Source organism: Ambystoma mexicanum, chromosome 3q (genome assembly GCF_040938575.1).
Source record: "Ambystoma mexicanum isolate Mex_15411 chromosome 3q, UKY_AmexF1_1, whole genome shotgun sequence".
Lineage (NCBI taxonomy): Eukaryota > Metazoa > Chordata > Amphibia > Caudata > Ambystomatidae > Ambystoma > Ambystoma mexicanum.
In genome coordinates, this window is record NC_090926.1 from 568,891,751 (window position 1) to 568,919,138 (window position 27,388).

The 27,388-nt window shown below is 49.0% G+C and overlaps 1 protein-coding gene across 3 annotated transcripts in view; it reads right to left on the reverse strand.

Annotated features, from left to right (window-relative positions):
* Positions 1 to 27,388, reverse strand: part of FBXW11 (F-box and WD repeat domain containing 11) — a 1,385,831-nt gene that overhangs the window by 345,260 nt on the left and 1,013,183 nt on the right. For all 3 annotated transcript variants that reach the window (XM_069654341.1, XM_069654340.1, XM_069654339.1), the window contains one exon: positions 16,052 to 16,170. In XM_069654341.1, coding sequence (XP_069510442.1) covers positions 16,052 to 16,170 — 119 coding nt within the window. The remainder of the gene's footprint in view (positions 1 to 16,051; positions 16,171 to 27,388) is intronic.

Consider the following 27,388-nt stretch of genomic DNA (forward strand, 5'->3'; position numbering starts at 1 on the left):
TCAGAAAACAGGTTCCTTAGAACCGCCTGCCCAAAAGCCATGTCTGACCTAGAGGCGGCGTCCAAACAGTAGCGTTAACAGAAAGCCAAAGGGGAGGCCTAGGTAGCCGCCCTGCTGATGACCTGCCATGGCACATGCCGTTGGAATGCGATTGCCGTGGCCTTGGCTCTGACCGCATGGGCATGTAAGTTAGCTGGCACTGGTTTGGCCGGCCCCTCCTATGCCTCTATGGCCGCAACCATCCACCTTGCTATGTAGGCCTTGGAGGTCTGATAACCAGCCCTTGACCCACCCCAAAATGACAAACAAAGCATCCGACTTGCGGAAGTTCTCGGTTCTGTCCAGGTATTATTTCAGCATGTGTCTGACCTCCAGACTGTGCACGACCCCATCCTTGGGGTCGGCGAAGAACGTGGGTAGGACTATTTCCTAGTTGAAATGGAAGGAGGTTGTCACCTTGGGTAGGAAGGCAGGGAGCATCCGCAGGACAACCATGTCCCTGTGAAAAGTGGTCTAGGATTCTGATGCTACCAGAGCCTGGATCTCACTGACTCTGCGAGCTGAGGTGAGGCACACGAGCAGAGCGGTCTTTATGGTGACCAGTCTGATGTCCACGGATGCCATAGGCTCCAAAAGTCTGTGCACCAAGGCGCCCAACACAACATTAAGGCCCCCCACCGGGCGTGGCTTCTTTATAGGCAGGTAAAGCCTGTGGAGGCCCGCCAGATGTCACTGGACCTTGGAAGAGGAGAAGAGGCCCTCCTCTGAGTTCCTGTAAGCCCCTATGACTGCCAGATAGGTGCAGCATGTATCTACCTGCACACCGGAGTGGGCATGGTGTGCTGAAAAAGGAGAGTACGTTGTCCAAGGTGCCCCTAAGGGAGTCGATCTCCCTAGAGTCGGCCCAATGACAAAATCCAGACAGTTCACTCCTATATTGGCTCCTAGTAGCCTTGTCTCTCTTGATGGCCAAAATCTTGTCCTCCGAGAGAAAGACTCTCACAGAGCTCGGGTCCCAGAAGAGGACCAAGAAGGTCAGGCCCTGGATGGGCTGCAGCGGAGACTTCTTGAGATTGATAGTGAACCCCAATCAGTGTGGAGGCAGTATGTTGAACCGCTTCCGGAGAGGTGGCCCGGACGAGCCGGTCGTCCAGGTAAGGGTAGACATGGTGGGCCTGTGCCATGAGGAGGGCTGCCACTGCATTCATCAACCTGGTAAATACCCTCGGAGCCGTGTTGAGGTCGTATGGTAGCACCTTGTATTGGAAATGGAAGCCCATGAGCCTGAAGCGTAGTAAGGAGCGATGTGGCTGCCAAATCGGGACGTGTAGGTAAGCGTCCTTCAGATCCAGGGAGCACATCCAGTCTTCCCTGTCCAGTGTTTCCACAATAAGAGCTGGCGTAACCATCTTGAATTTTAGCGGGGAGAGATTGAGGGTGGAAAGGTCCAACTCAACTCTCAGGCCAGTCTAGTTCTTCTGTATGGTGAACCTCGCTGGGAGGTTGGGGCTTCTTCCATAGCCAGGCTCTCGACGAGCGACAGGATCTCCGCACGCAGAGTTGCTGTCCCAATCTGTGGGAGGAGAGGAAGGTACCAGTAGGCGGTACCCCGTGGAGACTACCGAGAGGATCCAGGGGTCCTAAAAAATCTGACGCCGAAAATTGCACGTGAAAGGCAAGCCTGCCCCACAACAGAGACATGTGGATCAGAAGGGGTGTGTCAGGCCGTTTTTCCCTCTGATGCTGTTGCGGAGATGAGGGATTGGAAGAACCCCCTTACCCCCCCCACCTCCCTTGTTGTATCCTCCGATGCCAGTTCGGAGAACGGTCCGGTTGTCTGGACCTCCGTTCTTGGAAGCCTTGGAACCTCCCCCCCCTCCAAACACCTGCCCCTTTGTAGAGGAGGTCCCAAATAAAGCCGGCACTCCAGTCACCCATTTTGAAGTTCCAGGAACGTACTGTAACGCTCACCTGATTCTCGCAGAGGCGCCGGTCTTGACTGGGCGACTACTGTATCTTCAAAGGTGATGTGTAGCACCCGGTTGGCTCTTTGGGCTGGACCTCTGTGCACTGTATGCCTGACGTGTAGAGTAAGATGTCTTAGGTAAGTGAATGCCGAGCTCTCCATCTGCCTCGGGGCAGGGTGCTGTAACCAGTTTCTTCACTGGATAGGTAGCGCAGGCCTCTTGACTTCAGAGGACTGCTCTCAGGTTTGGACTGTATGGTAACACCAGGTTTCCCGACCCCCTCCTCACCTGAGCTGGTATGAGTTGTAGAGGATTCTTCCGATTGGTCTGAGGATAGTCCTTTCCTTCTTTGTCGCCAAGTTTCGCTGATCTCCTTCGGGTAAATCCTTCCCTTCTGCTTGTAGTTGCAGGTATGGGCTCCACCGGAAGCCACTTTGCCAGAAACGTGGGTAAATCTGGCAGCGGGGACCCCAGGGAGCCCACCCCAAACCAGGGAAAAAGCTTGTTGAAAAAACCCTGGCAGGTTGTAATGGCGTAATTCAGCTGAGGACTTCAGTTCCCAGGATGCACTGTGATGCGGAAGCGAGTATTCGCAAGAGTTCGGCGAAATGGAGCAGCAACTGTACAGCAAAGATGGTCAGGCGGAGAATCCAACAGAGGGAGAGGTCAGACGAAGGTAAGTAGAGCACAAGGCTAAAATAACAGGGAAGCACGGAACAGGAAGAAAGTACTAGGCACAGGGAACTACGTACTGGAAAGTAGTCAGAAGGATGGAAGGGCAGGGAAGCCGGAAAAGGAGTAGGAAGGGATCCCGTCTGAAAACGGGAAGAAAAACAAACGCACAGGAGCGATAAGGAAAAACTTTCCCGTAGCACTGGAAAGTTGCAACGCATGCGCGTTAGCTTCTTCCGGGTTTTTATAGGCTGGAAGACTAGAATGCGCCTGAAGTTTACAAGGGCGGTGTCCGTCTACCATTTCCACCTTCTCCATACCCGCCAGGGTCGGCTGCTCATGACAGTATGACCCCTCTTCAGTGCTCTCCCTCCCGGCTTTCCCGGATGGAGATAATGAAACTTCCGAAGCAATTTAGGAGCAGAAATGTTCCTAAGTGGTTCCCATGTGCATTCGGTCTTTGGATACCCTTCCAAAAGACCAGGTACTGCAGAACTCCCTTCTTGTATCTGGAGTCGAGAATGCCGGATACTTCATATTCCTTTGTAGAATCCGGGGTCTTCTGCGGTGGTCTTTGTATCTTTCTAGAATGGGGATCTTCACTGTAGGCTTTAAGAAGCGACGTATGGAAGACTGGATGAACCCTCTTGAGACTTGATGGGAGATTTAGCTTGAATGCTACTGGATTGATCTTAGCTGTTATCCGGAAGGGGCCCAGAAATCTGGGTGCAAACTTTCCTGGACGAACCCATCTGGGTAAATATTTAGTAGACAACCATACGCGGTCTCCTATATCCCACTGAGGGTTTGGGCTCCTTTTGGAATCCGCCCATCTCTTGCAGTCTTGTCGGGCCTTCATGAGATTAGATAACGTATCCCGATGCAATCTTTGTATCGTGTCCAGTAATTGATCCACTGAAGGTGTATTGGTAGGAGGCAAACCAGACAGTGGTATATGCTTGGGTTCGTAACCGTAAGTGCACTTAAAGGGACTCATTCCAATGGAGGTATGGATGGCATTGTTATATGAGAATTCAGCCAGCGGCAAAAGATGGAGCCAGTTGTCTTGTTCCTGGTTACAAAAACATCTAACATACTGTTCTAAGGTGGCGTTTAGACGTTCTGTTTGTCCGTTGCTTTCTGGATGGAATCCTGAAGAAAGTGCTCTCTTTATTCCTAACATGTTGCACAGAACGGTCCAGAACTTGGACGTAAATTGTGTCCCTCTGTCGGAGACGATAATGTTGGGGAGCCCATGCAGCCTCACTATGTCCTTCAAGAATACTTCTGCGGTAACACTGGCAGTAGGGAGTCCTTTAAGTGGAGAAAAGTGAGCCAGTTTACTAAAGGAGTCCACTGTGACCATTATGGCGGTGTATCCACATGAGTCCGGTAAATCCACAATGAAATCCGTAGAAATGTGTTGCCATGGACCACCTGGAGGTGCTTCTTGTTGAAGAAGACCCAAAGGTTTATGGCAGGAGTATTTACTCTGAGCGCACACTGGACAAGTAGCTACATATTCCTTTACATCTTTGATCAGAGAAGGCCACCAAAAATGACGGGATGTAAGTTCTATCGTGGCTCTCTGTCCCTTATGTCCTGCTGACGGAATATCATGGCACCATGAAACCGCCTGTGTTTGTAGGTCTCGGGTAGGTAAAAACAAGGCATCGTTTTTGAAAAGAAAACCACCTTTCTGGTTAAGACTTGTTTCCGTGCTGGGGTTTCTTTGTTGTCCTGCCTGTACCTTCTGTAAAAAAGAGTTGATTGTGTTGATGAATGTCTTTCCTGCTAGTATGAGTTCCTGTTCATGTGGCTCTTCTGTTTCTTCGCAAAAGCTGCGTGAAAGGGCATCTGCTAGAGTATTCTCCTTCCCTGGAAGATAGGTGATAGAAAAATCAAACTGTGAAAAGTAGTAGGCCCATCTGGCATGTCTTGAATTACGACACTCCATCTGTTGTAAGACCTTAAGGTTTCGATGATCGGTGCGAACTAGAAAGGGAACCACGGAACCCTGGAGAAGATGTCTCCATTCCTTGCAGGCCTGGCGAATAGCTAGAAGCTCCTTTTCTAGGACTGAATAGTTCCTTTCACTTGGACTTAACGTCCGTGAGTAATAGGAGACAGGGTGTTCCAAATCATCTTCTTCCTTCTGTAGAAGAGCAGCCCCAATCGTACCTTGGGAGGCATCGGTCTCCACGATAAACGGTCTGGTCTGGTCCGGTTGTCTCAAAATAGGAGCGCTTACGAATGTCTCTTTCAATACTTGGAAGGCTTGTTCGGTGCTTGTGTCCCAAATAAATTTGACTCCTTTTTTTAGCAAATTCGTTATGGGTAGAACAATCATTGAGAAGTTCGGTATGAATTTTCTACAGAAGTTCGCAAGGCCTAGGAATCTTTGTACTTCCTTCACGTTGGAGGGTACGGACCACTGGGTGATTGCTTTGGTCTTAGCTGGGTCCATCTGTACATTGTCAGCGGATAAAACAAAACCCAAATAAGGTACCGTGGTTGCTTCAAAGACGCACTTTTCGGGCTTAGCTAATAGACTGTGTCTTCTTAATCTGTGTAGAACCTCTATAACCAACGTGCGATGTTCGTCCAGGTTGGTAGAATACACTAATATATCGTCTAAGTAGACTACTACTGAAGAGAATAGCATATCTGCAAACACATTGTCCATAAAACGCTGGAATTGAGCAGGTGCATTGACTAAGCCAAATGGCATAACCCTATATTCATAATGACCTAGTGGTGTCCGGAAAGCGGTCTTCCACTCGTCCCCTTCACGGAGACGTAAGAGGTGGTAAGCCCCTCTCAGGTCCAGTTTCGTGAATATTCGAGCTCCCTGAACCGCTTCTAAGATGTCCTTAATTAGGGGCATAGGGTATCTGTCCCGCATCGTAAGACTGTTCAGGCCTCTGTAGTCTATTCAGGGTCTTAACTCAGTCGTCCCTTTTTTGGACACAAAAAAAAGTGAAGCTCCAGCTGATGACGACGACTCTCTGATGAGACCATTCTTTAAATTGGTTGCAAGATACTCCTTTAGGGCTTCTTTCTCGGGTAAGGACAAAGGAAACATTCTTCCAAAGGGAACGACTGCGTCTGGAATCAGGTCGATCTTGCAATCTTCCTTGCGATGAGGAGGTAGTAGGCGGGGTTGTGTGTCAGTGAACACATCTACAAACTCTTGATAGGGTGCTGGAATCATATGAATACCATTAGAAGGGTGTAGTGCTGCTTGTACGCACCTTGAACTTTCTGCAGTAAGACAATGTTGTTCACAATACTGAGATCTGAAGTCCACTGTGTTAAGACTCCAATCGATGTACGGGTTGTGTTTCCTCAACCAGGGTATGCCTAGTATCACTGGAAAATGTGCCGCCCTGATTAAATCGAAAGTTAGATATTCTTGATGGGAAGCCATTGTGATCTTAAGATCCTGAGTTTCATGACTGATGGGACCGGAGGTTAACGGGCTACCATCTACCCCTTCTACGGTTATAGGTCGTATCTTGGGGTGTCTAGGAATCTGCTGGTCCAGAGCCCATTTATCGTCCACGAAGTTGCCGGCAGCTCCGCAATCAACCATGGCTAGACATGTCACCGGTTCATGTTCGACCCACTCGATCTGAACCTTGATAACCAATAAACAGTTATTGTTCAAAACCGGAGGCTGTGCTGGGTGACAGGGATTTACGTTATTCACCCCTTCCCTTTCCCTGTTTAAGGTTGGGGTCTTTCGTTTCCCTGTCTTCTGAGAGGGATTTCCGTACAGTCCCGTAACAGATGACCATTTGAACCACAATACATGCATAACCCAAGGTCCTTCCGTCTCTTGCGTTCACTGGTGGAAAGCGGTCCTCTTGTGGTGGATCCAATTTGCATCGGCTCTTCCATAGATCCTTTTTCAGGTATTGAGGAGGGGTTTGGACCTGGAACGAAGGTTCTTGGTCTTCTTCTTTCTGCTTTCCTTTCGGCCATGCGAAACTCTATTTGAAGAGCTAGTGAAATCAATTCTTGAAAGGTATTCGGTCTGGCTACTCTCGCCAGTTCATCCTTGATATCCTCACGGAGTCCCCTTCTGAAGATAGTTTGTTGAGCCGTCTCTGGCCATCCAGCTTCGGCAGCTATCCTTTGAAAACCCGTGACGTATGTCTGGACATCAAAAGAACCTTGGCGGATGTCCAACAGGTTTTCGTATGCCGAATACCCTACTTCGGGTCTTTCAAATCTGTCCCGGAATCTTTGGACAAAACCGGAATAATCAGTGAGAATCGGATCTGCACTTGTCACCAGAGGAGTGGCCCATGCAAGGGCATTTCCTGTCAAATTGGAAACCAGGAATCCCACCTTTGTTTTATCTAAATCATAAGTTCTAGGCCGAAAGGTAAACTGGATAATACAAGCGTCCAAGAATTCTTTGATCTTTTTAGGGTTTCCGTCGTATTTCCCACAAGGTAATGGAATGGGAGGCAATTCTCCACGATAGTTATCTTGATGTGGGACATGCTGCCCTGCTTGTTGTATTTGTTGGACAGTTTGTCTGAGTGCGGAATTATCCGCTCTCAGGGACTGCACTTCTGAGGTCAGAGCCTGAATGGCATTTACCATTTCCTGAAACTGTTCAAGAGAGGCCATTTTTGGGCGTTGCAATCTCTCAGGTTTGGACTGTATGGTAACACCAGGTTTCCTGACCCCCTCCTCACCTGAGCTGGTATGAGTTGTAGAGGATTCTTCCGATTGGTCCGAGGATAGTCCTTTCCTTCTTTGTCGCCAAGTTTCGCTGATCTCCTTCGGGTAAATCCTTCCCTTCTGCTTGTAGTTGCAGGTATGGGCTCCACCGGAAGCCACTTTGCCAGAAACGTGGGTAAATCTGGCAGCGGGGACCCCAGGGAGCCCACCCCAAACCAGGGAAAAAGCTTGTTGAAAAAACCCTGGCAGGTTGTAACGGCGTAATTCAGCTGAGGACTTCAGTTCCCAGGATGCACTGTGATGCGGAAGCGAGTATTCGCAAGAGTTCGGCGAAATGGAGCAGCAACTGTACAGCAAAGATGGTCAGGCGGAGAATCCAACAGAGGGAGAGGTCAGACGAAGGTAAGTAGAGCACAAGGCTAAAATAACAGGGAAGCACGGAACAGGAAGAAAGTACTAGGCACAGGGAACTACGTACTGGAAAGTAGTCAGAAGGATGGAAGGGCAGGGAAGCCGGAAAAGGAGTAGGAAGGGATCCCGTCTGAAAACGGGAAGAAAAACAAACGCACAGGAGCGATAAGGAAAAACTTTCCCGTAGCACTGGAAAGTTGCAACGCATGCGCGTTAGCTTCTTCCGGGTTTTTATAGGCTGGAAGACTAGAATGCGCCTGAAGTTTACAAGGGCGGTGTCCGTCTACCATTTCCACCTTCTCCATACCCGCCAGGGTCGGCTGCTCATGACAACTGCTGTCCGTCGTTTACTGCACGAACGGTAAGTTTCGAGTCATTCAAATGTCTTTAAAGTTTTTAGTAATGATGTCTCTTGTTTTGCAGGGTTCCGGCGATGGCGGATGACGGGCTGAAGTGAGTTGAAGATGGAGCCCGTGTGATGAATAGAAGCGCCTGGAAGCACGTAAGTAAGCGCTTGTTGCCTGCTTCACTATGCGCTCTAACTGTCTTTTTATTTTGCAGGTACGAGTTCGGAGCGGCTGCAGGGTGCCGGAATACCCACTGGATTAGATGTGGAAAGGAGTAATGGCACGTGAGTATTAAAGTTCCCCAATGTCTTTAAACGCACCTTGTTTTGTCTTTCAGATGCCGGATGCAGCGCCGAAGGCCTCCGGAGCGTGCGAAGAGTTGGTAAGCCTTTGCCTTTCAGATGCCGGAATGCTAACCTGTTCTTTCTTGTCTTTATAGGTGTTGCTGAAGACTGGATTCAGGATGGTAAGCCTTTGCCTTTCAGATGCCGGAATGCTAACCTGTTCTTTCTTGTCTTTATAGGTGTTGCTGAAGACTGGATTCAGGATGGTAAGCCTTTTTCCTTAGGCCCAGGACCGGATGCAGAAGACACGATGAGCGTTCTGCTGCAGAGGTTGCAGAATAACGCAAAGCAAGATTCATCCACCGGGTGTGGTTTAAATAGCCTCCTATAGTGCTTAGATGTCTCCTTCCACAGCCACGCAGCTAAGTAAGAAAAGAGTTCCTGGTAAGAAAAGAGTTCCTGCCTTCCAGAAGAGTTCCAGTGTTCTGAATCTAGGGAGTGGCTCCAGCCCCACCCAACAGGAAAAGTAGTTCCAAACAGAAGAGGATCAGAGGCTCAACTGGCAGGCAAGTAAGCAGCATGGTCTGCTGAAGGTAAGTCCACCCAAGCATTATGAGCCCGGCGCTTCCAGCGCTGGGACTGGGCATATTTATGAGCCTGGTGCCACTGGCGCCAGGACTGGGTCCAAAAGGTCCCAATTGGGACTGGTTGGCACTCGGAACCTGGGTTATGGATCTGCTTCCAAGGGAGTTGGGAAAACCCTGACCTTTTGGAAGCAGAGATCATGACACGTACACACCGAGATATGTGATGTATGAGGAGCAAATAAACCAGCAGAGAGCCGCAGTGGGGCTCTGCCCAGTGCCTATCAGAAGAGCAACGCCTATTGAAGTACCGATACCCAGAAAACCATGGACAGTAAGGTATTCATTAAGGACACCTTACCAGCAAATGAAACAAAATGAAGATTGCCCAAGTACTGTCCCGGAAGAACGCAAAAAGGTCTTAATGAAGACGAATGGTGACCTCACAAGGACCCGGACAGACTCACAGATATAAGAAACAACAACCCGAGAATGACAGACGAAATGCCACGAGTAAAAATATCATGAACCTAAAGTAGAAGAACGATGTTGAAATGCAAAGAAGTTCAAGCTGTAAGCAAGATGAAGATATTCGACCATTTAACACCTGTAAATATGCTTGGAACCGCAAGAAAGCTAAGGAAACAGTGTGGCTTGCTATGCTTAGTAGAAGAATAGTGCGGCAAGCGCCATACATAATCTACCTCAACAAAACACAGTATTATAAGTATATTTCCACTTTGCACAAAAGCAGAATCAACCCAGGTTACTAGAGGCCAAACAAGAAAAGATTAATATATTAGCAAAACTAGAAGGGACGGCTGAATCGAAACTCGGCAGAGGCAACTTGTGCCAGGAGAGCCAAGGTCATACCAATAGAAGCTATGAATAGTAGCTACTTTTAATTGAAACTAAGAACAGAATATCCTGCCTCTGAGAGATCGAGATAAGAAGGCGAAGGCAGGTGGCGGGTGAAACGAAAATCAAATACACAAATTGATGGAAAAGAAGCAAATTCACGGTGTCTGCATCACGTGACCAGCCGAGAGAGAAGAGATTAGAGTTCACACCTACGCTTGGCACAGGACCAGGCAGAGATATCAGAACGTTTCCAAACCACAGTGAACTAATTGACACATGGCTATAAAGTAATGATTGATTGTAACAATAGTCTGAGGAAGGCCGGGTAACGAAATGGGCACCCCGCACCCGGCTGACCGTTCTGCGTGCTGCTAAGCGAAGTGGAAAAATATTCTTGGGGTTGGTGCCAACCCAATCACAATGGACCAAATGATCTAGGGTCCTATAGTTAGGAGAACCAATGAGACGTTGTACTTTTAGTGACGTCTACAGTAGTCATTTTTGAAGGAAGGGCTTAGACACCCACCTGACGGGGTTTACCCAATGCCCTCACTCCATTACCATATACAGATATAGTACCTATAGTAAATTTACCTTTTCCTAACCAATAGAATTGCTTGTTATCTTTTGAGTGTTACACGTCAATGATGAATTGGAGTATAAATGTTACTACTTCTATGAAGTTCACTGGAGTTGAAGCGAAAAGGACGATCGCATCACTGCCGATATCCATGACTCCCCGTTTTTTATACTCGTCATTAAACGAACTCCCTTTGCCAAACCATTGAGTTGTCCTTATCGATTGGTGTTGGAGTAATACATCTGCACCCCCATCCATCTCGTCTTAAATTACTTCTCAGCAAGCCTCAGCGCTATGAGCCGGCCAGGGCTCTCGGAGTACACCTTGTCGGAGCATAGCTTTGCCTGGGTGTAGGCCTTGGGCGTGGCCATCGTAAAAATAAAGACCTCACGGCTTGCGAGCTGTTCGTTTTGTCCAATTCCTCATCCGTGGTGGAGTGGAAGAGGTTACTGCCCTCGAAGGGAAGGTCCAATATGCGTTTCTGAACCATGGGATTAAATTTAGTAGCCCGGAGCCAGGCCATCCTTCACATGTCCGTGGCAATGCAGATGGCCCGGGCAGAGATCGATGTGGGCCACGGATTCAGGAATGCCCTGCGCTACCATCCTAGATTCTCCTAGTCTCGCCTTGCAGCACGTTCGCAGTTTCCCACCAGAGCCCTTGGTTAGTGGCTGCAAGCATGGCATCTGCGTTGGCCTGCCGCAGGTGCAAGGAGGCGGCGCACAGCTTCTTCCCGTAGGCCTCCAAGATATTTTCCTTCTTGCCTAGCAGCGCCGAGGATGGTGGCCGAGGACAACTGAGGCTTGGAATCGAGTGACGCCGCCGCTATCCCGGAAGGGTGCGGTTGAGGATGCTCTGAAAGCAAGAGTGTCCCACTCAGTTCGCCTGTTTTTGGCGTTGAGGCGCCGATTGACAGGCTGGGCTGAGTGCGGCTTGAGCCACCCCTTCTTGGCCAGGGCAACTACGTCTTTCTGCATCAGGATTCCCGTTTCGGTAGGGGGTCTTAGGGTGAGGCCCTCCTAGGCTGCTCTACCTCGGGCTGAGGAAGGCCCAAATACACTGCAAACCTGCAAGGCATTCGTGGAGGGTCCTGGCTGACTATGGTGTGTCGGGGTCCTCCTCCTCCTTCGTGTCCGCCAGACTCGGCGGTCCGGAGTTGGTGGAGGAGTGCTGGGTGCCGTGGGCTGCAGAGTGGAGACCGGAGCCAGTGCCTGCTGCGGAGGAACCGCCTGTATTGTGGGAGGCTGGGAAGCCGGAATCGGAGGAGCCGACTGGGGCATCAGCATTGGGGCCTGTGGCACCGAGGCCATTGGAGGAATGACAGTGCCGGTGGGGTGACCAGAGGGAGCATGTCCCCCAACAGCAACCCAGAGGATGTCCCCACTCAGGGGAGTTCGCCTCAGCCCTCAGGACCTTACAAAGACCATGTCTTCGTCAATATCACCAGCCAGCTCTACAGCCTCCAGAGTAACCCAGGGCATCTGGGGCCGGGGCACACCTTGTCTGGGGAGCAGGGGATCTCTGCGCTGCCGATGGATAAAACTGCAGGCAACGCACCTGGTCGATACCAGTCCCAACTTGTGACTCCTTCCTCCACCTGCTCCGCAAGAAGGGGTATTGGATGAGCAACAATCTTGTCGAGCTGCATGCCACATGTACAAGCCGTGGCGCGTGGCTCATGGAACCAGCCCTGTCCAAGATGCTTGGAGTTGGAACAAAAAGGCCATTTCCCGTCCCTCAGGCCATGACCTGGAACACGTATTGCCCTCGGCAGAGCTGCTGGTAGTGCTGCGTATAGGCACTCCCACAAACGTGCTGCCGGGACTAGGGAGTGGCCCCTCGGGTGAAGACCCGGTAAAAGAACCTTCCGGTCCCTGAGCACCGTCACCAGGAGGATCCATCGACCCCTCGGCCTGCCGGCTGGTAACTAACTTAGCCTCGGTACTCGTGCTGGTATGAGAACCTGAGCAGTTCCTCCCGCGCAGGCGAGTCCCTGGAAGGAGTCTCCCTTGCAAGGTGTGCTGGAAAAGAGTGGCCCTAACTTGGGCCTGGATCGATGATTGACAAAGTCCTTCAGGTCCTCTGGAGTGTGATCTCTGGAAGAGCTCCCTCCACCTTGCTAGTCCGTTTTTCAGAGACCGATAGGAGAGCACGTTGAATGTGGTACAAGCTTGCCAGCCGTGGTCTGGGCCAGGGCCTGTCGCAGAATGGACGCCTTGCTGAACCATGTAGAAGTCGACATGCGCCGGGGAGGAGCGTAATGCCTGAGGACCAAGTACCTAAATGATAAAAAGACAAAGACAGAAGAGTCGAGGTATCCGCGCATGGAATTACATGGCCGAAGCCAAACCCAGGAGCGCTGGTGATTTCGTCCCGTTCCCGTCGATGTGGAAAAGGAGACTGGGGAGTGGCGCTGGGGGGCGGATTCAGGCAAGGGCCTTCTCTAAATTTAAAGGGGAAGAACATTATTTTTGGTGAAAAGGGTTCCGTCTCCCGTTCCTCGCAAGGGAGATCCATATAGTATGGAGGAAAGGGGATGGGACATAAGAGTATATAGCATTTATTACTATAATTGCCAGTGCGGCTGACTTGGTTCCCCTGTTCCCACTGAACCATTAAGCCTACAACCCACTACTGTCATTGGTAATTATATATCTCTGTTATTCTGTTTCGCCCTCTGCACTGAAGTCTTCCCCACTGTATTGGCCACTACGATCGGACTCCACTGTAACCAAGGAACAGTTTGCTATCACCAACATGCATTTGTAACTTCGTGACTCACTGCAAGAACCAACCATGATTCTCTCTCATCACTACCATGTATTCCTCCAGCAACTAAGTAAGCATACTGTAAAAGCACCACAATGCCCAAAGGCTGTTATGTGCGCTTTATAAATTTAAATAAATAAAAAATAAATCAACATGCCCGGATCCCCAGTCTTACTGGATATGATTGTGCCAAGTCTGCTGATATGTGATCAATGTAGCATCACTCTATATGGAGGAGTACCTATTTAGTGTTTTGGTGTCTGCTTTAGCAAACTACAATATGGCGAAACAAGTGAAAATCTTGTGGCGCAGCCATTTTAGGGCATTAGCCACAGTTAGATAAGAAATTAGATTTGACACGAAGCAGTAAGGTTCTTACAATGTGGCGAGTTTGAGGGACATTCTGACCAGATTGTGGAGGCGAGTAAATGGAAGTCACTTGGAACAATACATAAGTAGACATACATAGATTAAGGACAACCAACATTGGACATTTTTAAGTGCAGGTAGGTGATACGGTCAGCTGTGCTCGGGAGGTGACCATGATGCATTAAGTGCTAGAATGGAGGCAGAAGAAGTGAGGGACAAAGGCAGGTTAGAGGCAATGGGAAAAATATTAGCAAGCAGGCAGATGAGAGGTAGGTTACAAGGGTAACTCTGAGGCAAGGAGGTAGGCTTTTAGTATGGTTTTCAACAAATCCATTGACGGTTTGTCAGATGTCCGGGGAAGAGAATTCCATGCAAGTGGAGTAAGATGAGAGCGGAAGCAAGAGGAAGCACAGGCAGGGCAAAGAGCCACAAGCGTAGTTGAATAGGCAGAACAGAGATTACAGGAAGACTTGTAGAGTTGGATAGATACAGTGGTGCCTTATTGTTAATAGATTTGTGAACCAGGAGAAGATATTTAAATCTGCCCATGTTTTGCATCGTCAGCCATCAAATCTGGTGACGGTAAGAGAAGCAGGAGTGAAGTGAGGGAGTTCAAAGAGAGTCCTGGTAGCGAAGTTAATCTTGTCGAGAGGACAGAAAGCATAGTTGGTGAGTCCAAAGAGGATGCTAGCGCAGTAGTCCAGTTTAGAGAAAACAGTTTGCTTGGCAGTGTTGAAAGGAAGGAGGTGCCTGATTTTCCTAATATTTAGGGTGACGAGACCGGCTGTGGCTGTTTGAGATTAAAGTAGACAAGGGTCATAGATGATGCTGTGGTTGCAAGCTGAAGTAGATGTAGAGTGTACATAGGAGTGAACCCAAGACAGAGCATTGTGGAAAATCAATAGTTGGAGGAGTGAGTTAAGAGGGGTTGTGCCCCAGGAGACCGAATTGGCGAGGTGCAAGGTAGGATTCAATCCAAGCAAGGACTTGATCACGAATCCCAAGAAGAAAGAGTATTAAGGAGATTAGAGCAATCGTAGTGTCAATGGCAGCAGACCGGTCAAGGAGAAATAGGATAGAGGATAGTTTTGAGTGCTTAGCAGAGGTGATGAAGTTGTACACATTGATGAGAGCAGTTTCCGTGGAGTGAAAGGAGCGGAAACCTGCTTCTAGTGGGTCCCGAAGGTTGTGGGTCTCTAAGAAATTGGTAAGACGGTTGAACACAATCTTTTTGAGCATTTTAGAGTAGTGTGCAAGGAGAGACAGGGCAAATGTTTAACAGGTAGGTTCGGGTCAGCAAAAAGCTTTTAGGGGAGGGATGACCATGGCTGTTTTGAGAACAGAGGGAAAGCAAGCAGAGTCAAAGAACAGGTTGAAGAGTTCAGTGAGGTAAGAGGCCACTAAAGGGGCCATAGGCTTGACTAGCTGAGGAGCAAGAGGGTCTGATGGGGCACAAGAGGGGTTATCTTTCATCAGTAGAGACAGCACGTCGTCAGTATTAGTGAGACTAAAGTGAGAGATTGAGGCAGAGGATGATGGTAAAGTAGGCTAAATGTAGAATGGAGGAGGAGGGAGTGTGAGGAAGGTCATCCGAGTGTCTAATTTCCATAGCTAAAATGTCAACAAAGCTTAGCCATGTAGATTCACTAGACTCCGAAAACAGTGCCCATTTAATTCCTGAGCTTTAATCAAGTCTACGGAAAAAAGGATAAGCATACTTGTCCTTAGCACTTAAAGGCGACTTTCAGAGAACAAGCTTATGCTCCCAATAAGGTAAAACTGGCAGAGGTATTTTGCAACCTTCTAAAACACAAACACAAACATGTTGCCATTGCAGAGTGCAAAGCGATGGTACCCTGCTTGGGCAAAAGGACTCCTCAGGAGCACAATACCCGTTACATCACCAGCAAGATCTTAAGGACTGACTGGGGAAAGAATTTTGTTAACCAGTCACAAGGAGTAAAAAGTGAGGGACTCCAGTAGCCAATTAGAATTTCAATCCTAACAAAGTGGTGGAAGGAAAACAGCACTGGCATCTTGGGTGTTTTTACCTTAACGCAAGTCTTTCTAAACAGGTCTGACTGGTGGACACAACTTATTGTTTTTTGTTGGTAGAGCAGATGTGAGATCTGTAAATTGATTTATGTAATTTAACTTTGATTTAAAGTAAATTTTAATCGGTCCTTGGACATAACCTTTTTTTCTCTAGCTAAATGGCTGGTTGTTTTCGCTTGTTTGAATCAGCGAGAAAATCACCAGGAGCCACATTGTCAAAAAAATGTCATTCAGTATTAAATGCACACTTCATTGTTTAACATCTTCACAGACATTCCCAACAGCATATCCGTTATGCATAACCTCAAATGAAGCAAAAGCATGGTTAGAAACTAAACGATTGATTGTTACAAAACAGCACATATTAAAACTGTACGTCATTAAAAAAAATTGCTAAACTATTTGAAAAACCGAAAGTATGAACTAAACATGTAATAGTACATCTTCCACCTACCTAATGGTATTGTCAGAAGATCCACTGACCACTAATCGGTCCCGGTACTGTAGGCATGCAATGCCCCGCTTGTGTCCATTTAATGTGCGCACAAATTCACATGTACTTGTGCTCCAGACCTGTGTGGATAACAGTTTACAATTGAATACAAAATTTGGGGAAATTGATGCACTTGTTTGACAAAAGTAATTGACGATTTGGGCCTCACTGATACTTCTGTAATCTCACCAGGAATACACTGCATACAGCAATTGCCTTTACAACAAGCATGCAATATTGTGATGGGTTCACGCAGATTACAGAAAGTATACACAATGTCGAGACAACAGCAGGCAGCCAAAGCAGATGACCGGAGAATTAAATTTTGAGCATGGGATTGTACCAATAATTCGAGAGCATGAGCAACAAGGCTAAGAATTTACAAATTTAACCTACACAGGAGTACTATATGAATAGAACATCCCCGATTTGATAAAGGCCAAGGAAGGCTGAAACACGTGTTATCTTAAGGGCAACTCATTAAAACATGCATTGATATTACTGGGCGCAGAATCCTGGATTTTTATTTTTGTGTTGATCACGCAGATTACAGGTCTACCATTGCTAGGTGTTAAAGCCATTTCAGTACATGATGTTTCTCTGAAATAGCCTTCATCTTTTTATGAACAATTTAAAAGAGATGAAACGGGGAGTGTTTCAAACCTTTAACTCCATTTCTCCAGCGTTCGTATCATTCATGGATTCACATACTGTGAATATTTCCCGTCAGGCTGGGAAACTTCGGTAACCTTAACATAGCTTTTTCCTATGGAAAACTTCGACACCGAGTGTCCTATCGACATCCTTTTTGGGTGCTTTAGGCTGAAGCAATAGGATGGCTAGTATAAATAGCCCTGCCCCGCGGCTTCCCTTCAGATTTTAAATTCCAAAAGTAGAGGAAAATCGACACCAAGGGTTGCCTGCAGGGGCGGCCCGCAGGCACATGTAAATCCATGAAAGATACCAACGCTGAAGAAATGGAGTTACAGGTAAGGAACTACTCCCTTCTCCAGCATTGAATCTTTCATGGATTCACATGCTGTGAATAGATTACATAGCAGTATGATAACTTGGTGATGCATGATACGCAACCAAAATCTCATGCCCACAGGTCCCAGTAAGCAATACAATGAAACAATCTCACCATAGGCATGAGAAACATACACCATAAAAAATAATCAAAACCCCAGAAGCTGCAGGGCTTACCTTATTGTAACAGGCAGATGGCCGGACATCCTCCACATGTTGCTGTCCCAGACAGTAGTGTCTGGTGAAAAGTATACGGCACCGCCCAAGATGCTGCTTGGCAAATATCATTGAGCGGTATGCCTCCCCACAGCGCCACCGCTGTGGATATTGTAGAATGTGCTTTAGGAGTGGCCCAAAGGCTTGCAAGCCTTCCCGTGGCAAAAGGAAATCATAGAGGAAAGGCCTGGTTTAGAAATAGACTGCCACTTGTTGGAGGGGCCAAACGCCATAAACCGCTGCCTTGACTTTCTTTAACGCCTCTCAATGTCCAAGGAATGCAGTGCTTTCTCTGCAAGCGTGGTAGCTTAAGCGACAAAAACGGGCAAGGCAATTGTAGAGTTCTTGGGAAACTCCGACAGCACTTTAGGGATAAGTGCAGGTTAGTACACAGGGCCAAAAACGGGCGACCAGGTTCACCATGCATTGAACCTTGCAGACCATCTGGATCGTTCTCCGGATCAGAGGAAACTGGGGAAAGACATACGCGAACAGGCCCGTCCACGGGAACGCGTCGCCCCTAGAGTCTGGATGAGCCACCCTGCTGGCAAAACACAGGCATTGCATGTTTTCCGGGCTGGCAAACAAGTCCATTTCATAAAAATTCTCGCTACCTGGGCGTCCTTCAGTTTCCATTCGTGCAGCTGACCTGCGTCCCTGCTGAGTGCATCCGTCTGAGCATTCTGCACTCCCGGTAGATGGTAAGCAGTGAACATCCAGAGCAATGGCTCAATGCCAGAATGCCTAAGCCTCCCAGGACAGGCGCCTTGAGTGGGTGCCGCCCTGCTTGCGCAGGTAAAACTTTGTGATGGTGTGTCAGAATGCGGAACACTGTACCCCGAATGAGAGGCAGAAAAGACTTCAGAGTACAGTGCACAGCCCTCAATTCCAGAACGTTGATGGGTAAGGAGGCTTCCTTGCGAGTCCACACGGCCTGAACCTGACACTGATCGAGGTGCGCACCCCAACCCACCCGAGATGCATTCGTCACAATAGTGTATCGAAATTCTGGCTCCACCAGGGGCATGCCCCTTACAATGTTGTCGGAGCGAGTCCACCACTCCAGGGCCTCCGCCGACCCCCAGGAGGCGACCACCTTGTCTGACCAGGAACTGAGGGTCTGCGACCACCTGCCGGTGAGAAACTCCTGCACTGGCCTCAAACAGACGACAATTCGGGATGAGGGGGATACAGGATGCCATGGAACCGAGAAGAGACATGTATCCTTGGACTGTGACAGACGTACCTGGCCCCACGAGGCCACCCTTGAGACCAGCCTCTGTCTCCTGTCAACTGACTGCTTCACCAGATTGAGCTGCGTGAGAAACTGGGCGCTGAGGAAAACAAAGTCCCTGGACGGCGTCAGACAAGATATCGCAAAGTTGATCGCAAACCCCAGCCGCTGTAGCAGGAACATTGCAGCTTGGAGCGACTCCGATGTGCTTTGAGGAGACTCTCCCCCTTACCAACCAATCATCCAAATACGGATAAACATGATGCCCCTCCCTGCAGAGGAAGGCCGCCACCAGAACCAGGCACTTTATGAAGGTCCTGGTAGCGGACTTGAGGCCAAACGGGAGAACCCGAAACTGGAAATGGTTGTCGCCCACCATGAACCTAGGGAACTTGCGATGTTTGGGAAGCATCGGTATGTGGAAATATGCATCCGAGGTCCAGCGATGCCAAGAATTCTCCTGGCTGGAACTTTGCTAACATCAGACGTACCTCCTGCCACAAGATTGACAGATGCGGCTGCAACACCTTCACTGGAAGGAGAGGGAGTTGCGTGCGTCGAACCTCTGAGAGGCCATAATGTACCGTATCCAGCCCCTATCTCTCTGTCGTAATTAACTTTCATTCGTCAACGTGGCGCACCACCCTGCCCCCTAGTTGACTGCCGAGATGGCAGTCATTGCTGAGGCTTGGACTGCCGGCCCTTACCAGCTGAGGCCACCTGACCCTCTTCCGCTGTGCTTGAAAGTCTTGTGCGGACTGGAAAGAATGCCGGATCCCTTGGGAGGAATACCCGGGGCAACCGTAGCCCGTCACAGAAACCTGAAAACCTGCCATTCCCAGAGGTTCCTCGAAATATACGAAAGGGACGAAAAGAGCGTCCACTATGCAGTGTGCCCAGAGACCTCGCTGTATCCTAGTCTTCCTTCATCCCTTTCAATGCCTCATCAATTTGTGCACCGAACAGTTCCGTCCTGAGGTGCAACACGCAAGTCAGTGCAGCGTAGCCAGGCCTGCCGACAGAGCACCACACCATTGTTGATTTGCTTGAACCCTGACTCCGCCAGGTCCACCGCAATGTTAATGCAGTGGTTGGAGGCATCCTCCCCCCTCCTGACCAGCAGCATGGCCTCCTTCCTCTGTTCCGGAAGATGATCCAAGAGTGGGGCCAACCGGTGCCACATCTCCGTGTCATAGCGAGCCATAATGGCCAAAGAGTTGGCTGCCTTGACCGTCGTAGCCCCTACCGTAAGAACCTTCTTACCGAAGGCATCCTGCTTCCGGGCCTCATTGTCCAGGGGCCTCGCACATTTGTGCTGACTTCTCGCCTTCCGACCCGCCTCCGCCGACACCAGACTCTAGCGTGGGTTGGGACATGAGGCACTCTGGTGAAGATTCCGGTGCCTTAAACTACTTCTCTAAGCAGCCCTTGAAAGCCGGTGCGGAGATCGGATAGCACATCGTGCGCAGCCCCTCCTGCAACACGTGGCCCAAAATGGGGCCAGAGAACACCATCTTCCGCCATGTGATCGAACAGAAAGCAGTCCTTGCGCTCCTCCTCTGGAGCAAGGCCAAACTCCTGACATGCATTGGCCATCATCGAATGAAAAGCGCCAACATCATCCAGTGGAGAGGGCTGAGCCGGGCTGCTTGGGGGATCCACCTCGGTAACGGTATGCATGGACAGCAACTGGTGCGGATTCACTAAGGGGTACTGCTGTGGGACCGCACCCAGGCCTACAGACGTGGACGGGCCTGCCAGTTGCAGGTCTAACGACACCGGATTGAAAAATGGCTGACCCTCCTCCTCCGGATTCGAGTCCAAGTCGTACATTGCAGGGTCTTGTTGCAGAATCTCCAATGGGAGCAACGGCCCGAGGCCGGATCGGTCCTGCCACGGCACCTCTGAAGTCAATGAGGAATCCAGTGTAGTCGACGATGGAGCTCACATCACCACGGTCGATGTGGGAAGCAAGGGCTGCACCACCACAGTCGACGGTGGGAATTACGCCAACGAGCCCCTCGGTGAGGGAACCAAGGCCGCAACCGGCCTTGCCGTACCCAGTGAAATGGGCCATTTGGACATGGAGCCGGACCGATGTTTGGACGATCACGGCCTGAAGAGGAACAGTGCCGGTCCGCCGCCGACAAATGCTTCGTCGACGAGGACGATGCTCAAGATTTCTCATCAGTCGCCGAGGACCTGTGACACATCGTCGCCAACTTTTCCGTCCTGGAACTCCCATCCTTTGACTTTACAACTCAGGGAGCTTTGTCCTGAGAGGCGTCCAACCCTCTACTGCACCAACTTGGTGCCAGACTCACCCCGCACCCCATCCCCACGCGCCCCCCAGCCATTCCCCACCTCCGACTCCAGCCCTGCCGTGCGCCGCTTCTTGGAGGGTTCCGCCGACCGCGCCCTTGGGAGTGAGGGCGACCCCTTCTCTGCCGTAGAATAGGACCTGCCCCCACGGGACGACCCAACCTCCAAACCCGGGTAAGTCCCCTCTTTTAGCCAGCAGATCAACCGCCAATTGTGGTCCTTCAGCGTCTTCTGAGAGAAGCCTCAACAAACCTCACAGTTGTCAACAGAATGATTGGCATACAGGCAATAAAGGCAATCCGCATGCCCATCCACATGGTAGACGTTCAGACCGCAGGTCGCACACGGCCTACACAATGATTTTTCCGGACCCACAGATGACATACTGGGCCTGGAAGGATAAATGACCACCGAAAGCATGTGTAACATGAAGAGCAATTTCTCGAGAGAAACACGAGGTGATCCCAACAGTTTGGAGTTGGTTGAAATCTGAAGGGAAGCCGTGGGGGCAGCTATTTATACTAGGCGTCCTATTGCTGCGGCCTAAAGCACCCAAAAAGGATGTCGATACGACACTCAGTGTCGAAGTTTTCCATTGGAAAACGCTATGTTAAAGTTACCGATGTTTCCAAGCCCGACGGAAAATATTCACAGCACGTGAATCCATGAAAGATCCAATGCTGGAGAAGTATTAAAAAAAAGCTTACATCGTGCTCTCGCAGAGCAGCACAATGCACACAAGGGTCAGTAAAGACCCTTCTGAAATCTGTACATCTCTGCACAAACAGGTTGAGCATCTAAGCAGACCGAAATGTAAGGGGATGTGCCAAAAGACCACAAAAACATGTACTCACCTGTTAACCTTAAGTTAACATTAAGGGGAAATGCTGCCGACTTTCAGGAGACTTCATCTGGTAATACATTTAATATTTAAAAAATTCCAAGAGGTAAATATTTCAAAACTTGTGATTTGAGCCTTTTTCCTGAAGAAAGTATTTTGCACTGTTGGAGGGGAGGCAGGCCTTTAAGATTTACTTAGCCTATACAAAGGGTGTTCAGAAAAGGGATCCTCCGACATTCATCCGTTCCTTACTGGATTGTCGGGCTTCCAATTAGTCTATCACTAGGTGAATTGTTTGTCGTATTCTGTAATATTACACAGTACATAAGCAATCTTCACCCAGAGGCTTCACGCTCATGCAGTTAGGGCAAAAGCCATACCAGATAGGGCATTAGGAAGCTGCCTTTGGATCCTTCAGAAACCACCCAGCTGAACAACCACCAAGAAAGGTGTCCCCTTACAGGAGGTACCTGAGAGAAGGGAAACCTAATACTGCTTCTTTAGCCTTCTTGCGAACTAAGTAATTCTGGTGCACAGGAGGGAACCTATAGAAAATCTCTCGCCAACCCGCAGCCTTTTTAAGAGTTTTGGAGATAGCATGTCATGTGCAACATAAGCATACAGTCGGTGCACAGGAACAGACACCAACGTGTGGGGCTCCAGGACTGGGAAGTAATAGGATGCTACCACTAGAAACCCATAGAAACCAACATACAACCGGACCAACCAGATGCAGAAATACCTCAAAGTAAAACAAACACTAAAGAAAAAAAGAAAAATGTAGCTGCATGTGGGGGGTGGGTGGATGCTCCCACCACTGTGGAAAGGAATTATCAGCCCGTGCCGGGGGAGCAGCGAGGCGCCATGATTTTGTTTAGCCTAGAGTGCACATGCTTACATTGGAGGAAAAAGGCAGCTTGTGTTGCAAAGGACTGTAGTTGTATCCCTATAGCGGGACGTCCAGAAGTAAGGAGGAACAAGAACGGGAAACAGAAGTAGGCCATGATACTTTGAACAATGCCGACATGTGCTAAGAAGCAACAGGATCCACTAAAATCAAATAAATACAGTTCATGAAAAGGGAAATCTCGTGGGGTAGATCTGCAAATCTAAGCTAGTAAGCACACTACACACTGGTTACCCTGGATTTTACAAACTCCAAAAGAGCAGAGCTTCAGCCCAAGAGGAAACTAGCCCCACAAACGACCAGCATTCCCATAAAACACCCAGCATGCCTCAAGAACTTCCAAGAAGCCCATGCATCAGTTATGTTTAGGATCCACAAAGCAAATCCATGAATTGATCCCCTTGCCCACAATCTCTAGTGATTCCTAATCATAAGTGTAGAACCAAGAGTGAGTGAAGGGATTAAAACAGAAAACCCATGCAGCAACCAAAGATGAGAAAATAAAGCTTTCAATACTAGACTTACAGGGAATCTACACTCTAAATAGGTGTTACCAATGTTACCCACTTTAACACCAATACATTTCTATAAACAGGAGCACAGTGCTGTTATTTATTGTGTCAAAGTCCCTTGTAAACAGCTAAAAATCCAGTCTTTGGTGTAAGACTGTAGAGACCCATGGGTGACTCAAAAACAGATTAACTTCAAGCAAGCACCCTTCATTTTAGGAGGAGTTGAAAACTTTTTTAACAAAGTACCCACAGGAAATAACGGTACAGTCTATTGGCAAACCGTGTTTCAATTGTATAGAAAGCAAAATATTAGATTGTTAAAACAGCATTTATGTTTTTGAGGATTTCTAGAGAAACCTTTTAGTGGGCCCTCAACTTTGTTTCTTTACTATTTTCATTTTTGGATCACAGGTGCTTTTTTACTGGTCGGGAGGGCGTTTACTGAAGACTCCCTGCCATTGCAAATCTTTGGCTCATTATGACTTCATGGTCCTGGGGTGGCCATAAATCTTCCATTCGCCAAGGTGCTTCCCAAGACCCCAGTATATACTATGATAATTATATCTTACATTGGTGTTCAGATGGATTTCTGAACTCTGACTCGGTGGGCAGAGGTTACTAAGGCCAGCTTAGTTTCTTGGAACAGGACAACATTCTGGACAAGCCACACCAATCAAGGTAGCATTGGCAGCGGTCAAGACAAGGTCTCAGGAGGGGTGAGGGTGATAGAAAGCCCACAATGAGCACACACAGTAAACACAGCAAATTACTCAGGTGTATATATCAAAAATACATTTACATTTATTAAAGGCCTTTTAAGTCAAACACAGTAGAATCAAAACAATATTAACTAAACAACTCTAATTATGAAACATATGCAGTAACCGTGGCCTAATATTACACAAGTAGAGATCCACAACATGAGAAAAAAAAAAAAAGGTCACAGTGCGGATATATCTTGGGCAATCCTTCAACATTTCAAACCCCAACTAAGAGGCAGTCCAGTCCCTACGATGAGTGGAGCCTGGAGCGCAAAAGTACATTCAGTGCCGGAGCATGCGATAGTGCAGTTAAGTTCTCTTCAAGGGGCTGTAGCGACTCAGGAAGGTGGGTGAGGTGATGAAGAATAACTTCCCTCTATTCAAGGTGGGTCTCCCCAAGGGGGCAGAGCTGGCTCCAAGAATTGGGAATAGCTTGGTAGAACATGATACCTCTATGAAGGAGAGTGGCCCTCAGGGGACACTCATGCGTAAAAGTCTATGGATGCGCCAGGGGACACCGGTAAGGGATCCAAGTACTTACCGACCCTCAGCGCACTCTAGACCAAACTTCATCAGTCAAGACCAGATCGTTCGCAGGTTCGAATCCTGCAGTTGCGCGGCTCTGTGGCTTTCAGGGGCTGTGTCCTAGATTTGATTCCGTGCAGGAACAGTGTTGTTTCTCTGCTCCTGGTGAAGGGATCAGTCCAGTTCCACTTCAGCGAATCTTAGGGCACAGGGGGGCACAGCAGCAATGTACCCAAAAGAGTGAATTTCTGCACTGGCTCCCAGTGGCTGCGAGGATCAAGTTCAAATCCCTCTTCATTGTGCAAAAGGCCTTCTGGGGCCTCAATACCTTCAAATATCTCTTCCTAAATATCTTTCTTCTCGAACTCTTCGCTCATCCACCTCCTGTCTGAGGGTCAGTCGCTTCTCCAAGCAACGAGTTTCGAGTGTGCATCTTTCTTCAGCTGGGGCCTCCCTCTGGAACAGCCTCCCTGAAACTTGAGGAGAACCATCTCCGGTTCCGGAAGCACCATAAAACCTTCCTCTTTGCTTCTGCTTTCTCACCTCCTCTCCCCTGCTGAACTGGCTGAAACTGCACTGGTTACCTGCCCACCCTCTGATCTCGGGCCCAGGTCCCCTCCCCGCCAGTTGCACACCTGCACTGCCTTCCTGGCTACCCCCGCACTGGGGGACTGTTTTCTGTATCCCTGCAGTCCCGTACCAGCAACTGAACCGACGGCTGCAATTTTACTTATTGCTTTTATTAATTCGATTTATTTCTTTTTACTGTCGATCCCATGTACTGCACTGTGCCCTCCACCTTGCCCCCGCACTTTTCCTCTTCCCCCTTCCCCTGCACTATCGCAAGGACACCTGGTCTAGTCAAATTGTTCTCAGTCTACCCTCTGTTCCCCCTCCCTTGCCTCGTCATGCTTTGAAACACTTGCGTATAGGCACGTTATAAATGCCATATCATATCGCCACCACAGCTGGGCAACACTGACCGCGTATGCTCTGGTTCAGGCATACTCTCCTAATTCCAGACCTAGGAATGCTAGGTGTACAAAATTCGGCGGGCGAGTGCCTTATACCCAAAGCTTACAGGCTCAAGTCAGAAAAACAAGACGGCGGCGGTTCCAGGGCAACGGTCCCGTACAAGCTTGTCAGTTCGCTGGGTGGTCCAGGAACACTTCCGAGCAAGCTCGTTTGCAGGCTAAGCAGCAGGTGGCGAGAATAGTTGGTCCCACTATTCCAATGGGTCAAGGTGCCCTTGCAGGCCTTCTGTGATCAATGCTAAACAGGGGGTCCGATGGGACAACTGGGTCGGGTGCCAAACCTTCCAGTCGGTCACCACCAGTTCCATGGATCTGTTTCAGCGGTTCAGGATAATTGGCTCCTTTACGGCGTTCGGTGTGAACTCAGAAGATCGACTGTTGTTATTCCCTCCCATGCTGGAAGAAAGGATGTTAACCGGCCCCCGACCGGCGATGCATGGGAGGGGATCAGAATCTTCGCGTCACTTGGTGTGGTTGGTGGCTTGGGAGCCTCTAGGGGTGGAACCCCGGCCTCTCCCCTTGCCACGGCGTTGACCTCTCCGATTGTACTGGCCATTATTACTTTGGTAGTTGTTGGCAGAATATTGAAGTTGTTGATTCTGTTGCTGGCGTTGGCCACGAAAAGAACGCTTGTTGCCAAATCCCCGCCTGTGAGGGGGCTTTGAGATTTGGTCCAAGGTCTTTATGGTATCAAATTCTTTTTTTCGCATTTTCCAGTGCGTCGTCCACTGCCTTTCCAAAGAGGTTAGACTCAATAGGCTTGTTAATGAGCGCCGCTTGCGTTTCCGCCTTAAACCCGGAATTGCAAAGCCAGACGTGGCACTTCAGCAGAATTCCCTGTACCAAAGAGGGGCCAGCTGTTTCCGCTGCATCGAGGGTATTCTTAACGATGCATTGGTTGACCAGAGACCCTTCATTAACTGTAGCCAGCAATCTAGTTTTTAGGGGTTCAGGAACTTCCTCGATGTCTTGCTTAAGCTTTCCCCATTGCGCATCAGCATAGCTTGGCAGCAATGTGTTATTATTGGCAATTCTAGTTGAGAATGCTGCCGAGGTGGTAATTCTTTTGGCTAGGGCATAAAGCTTTTTCCCCTCTTTATCCGGGGGTGCCTCGACAGACAGTGGAACCCCAGCCCTTTTCCTAGTGTTAGTCACCACTAAGGAGTCCGGGATTGAGTGCCCCTTAATATATAGTGGGTCTGATTGAGAGGGTGAGAACAATTTTTCAATTCTTGGATTAACCCCTCTTACTAGTGCAGGGGTGGCCAGTGAAGGGTTGATTCGTCTCTTAACAGAGGCGAGTATTGGAATTGTTTGGCTGGTGGGTTTCTTTTCTTTGATAATCCTCTCCACGAAGTCAGTGTCTGGGGTGACCTTACCAGTTTCGACCTCAAAATGTGCTGCTGCTTTCCTCAGCAGCGCATTAAAGGTGGGCTGGTCGTCAACCGGCGAAGGGTTCCTGACTGGTGTGGTTTGAGGAGACCTGATGTCTATAATGTCTGGCTCTGTAGACCCTGATGGTGACTGCCAGGGATTTGGGTCACCCTCACCCGGGTCTTCTTCGTACCCTTCCTCACTTATGTTAGAGTCCTCATGGAAGCCTTCTCCCTCCTGTTGGTTTTCATCATTAATGAACTCCTCCTGGAAGTGAGTGTCCTCTTCGGTGAGGTCGTAAGAGTTCATATCCTCCTGAAAGGGGTTATAGAACAACTTCGTGTATTTAGCCCTTGGACTTTCTAGGAGTACCTCCCTAGGTCTTTTAGGTGTCCTATTTTCTGGAATGGCCATGAATCTGTCTTATTTGTCCATACAGGACTGGAACTTCTCTAAGGTCCACTGAGGTAGGCCAGAGCAGTCTGGGTGTGAAAAAGGAGCCTCTTCTCCTTGTATTCGTCCAGATGTGTCCCATAGCATCGA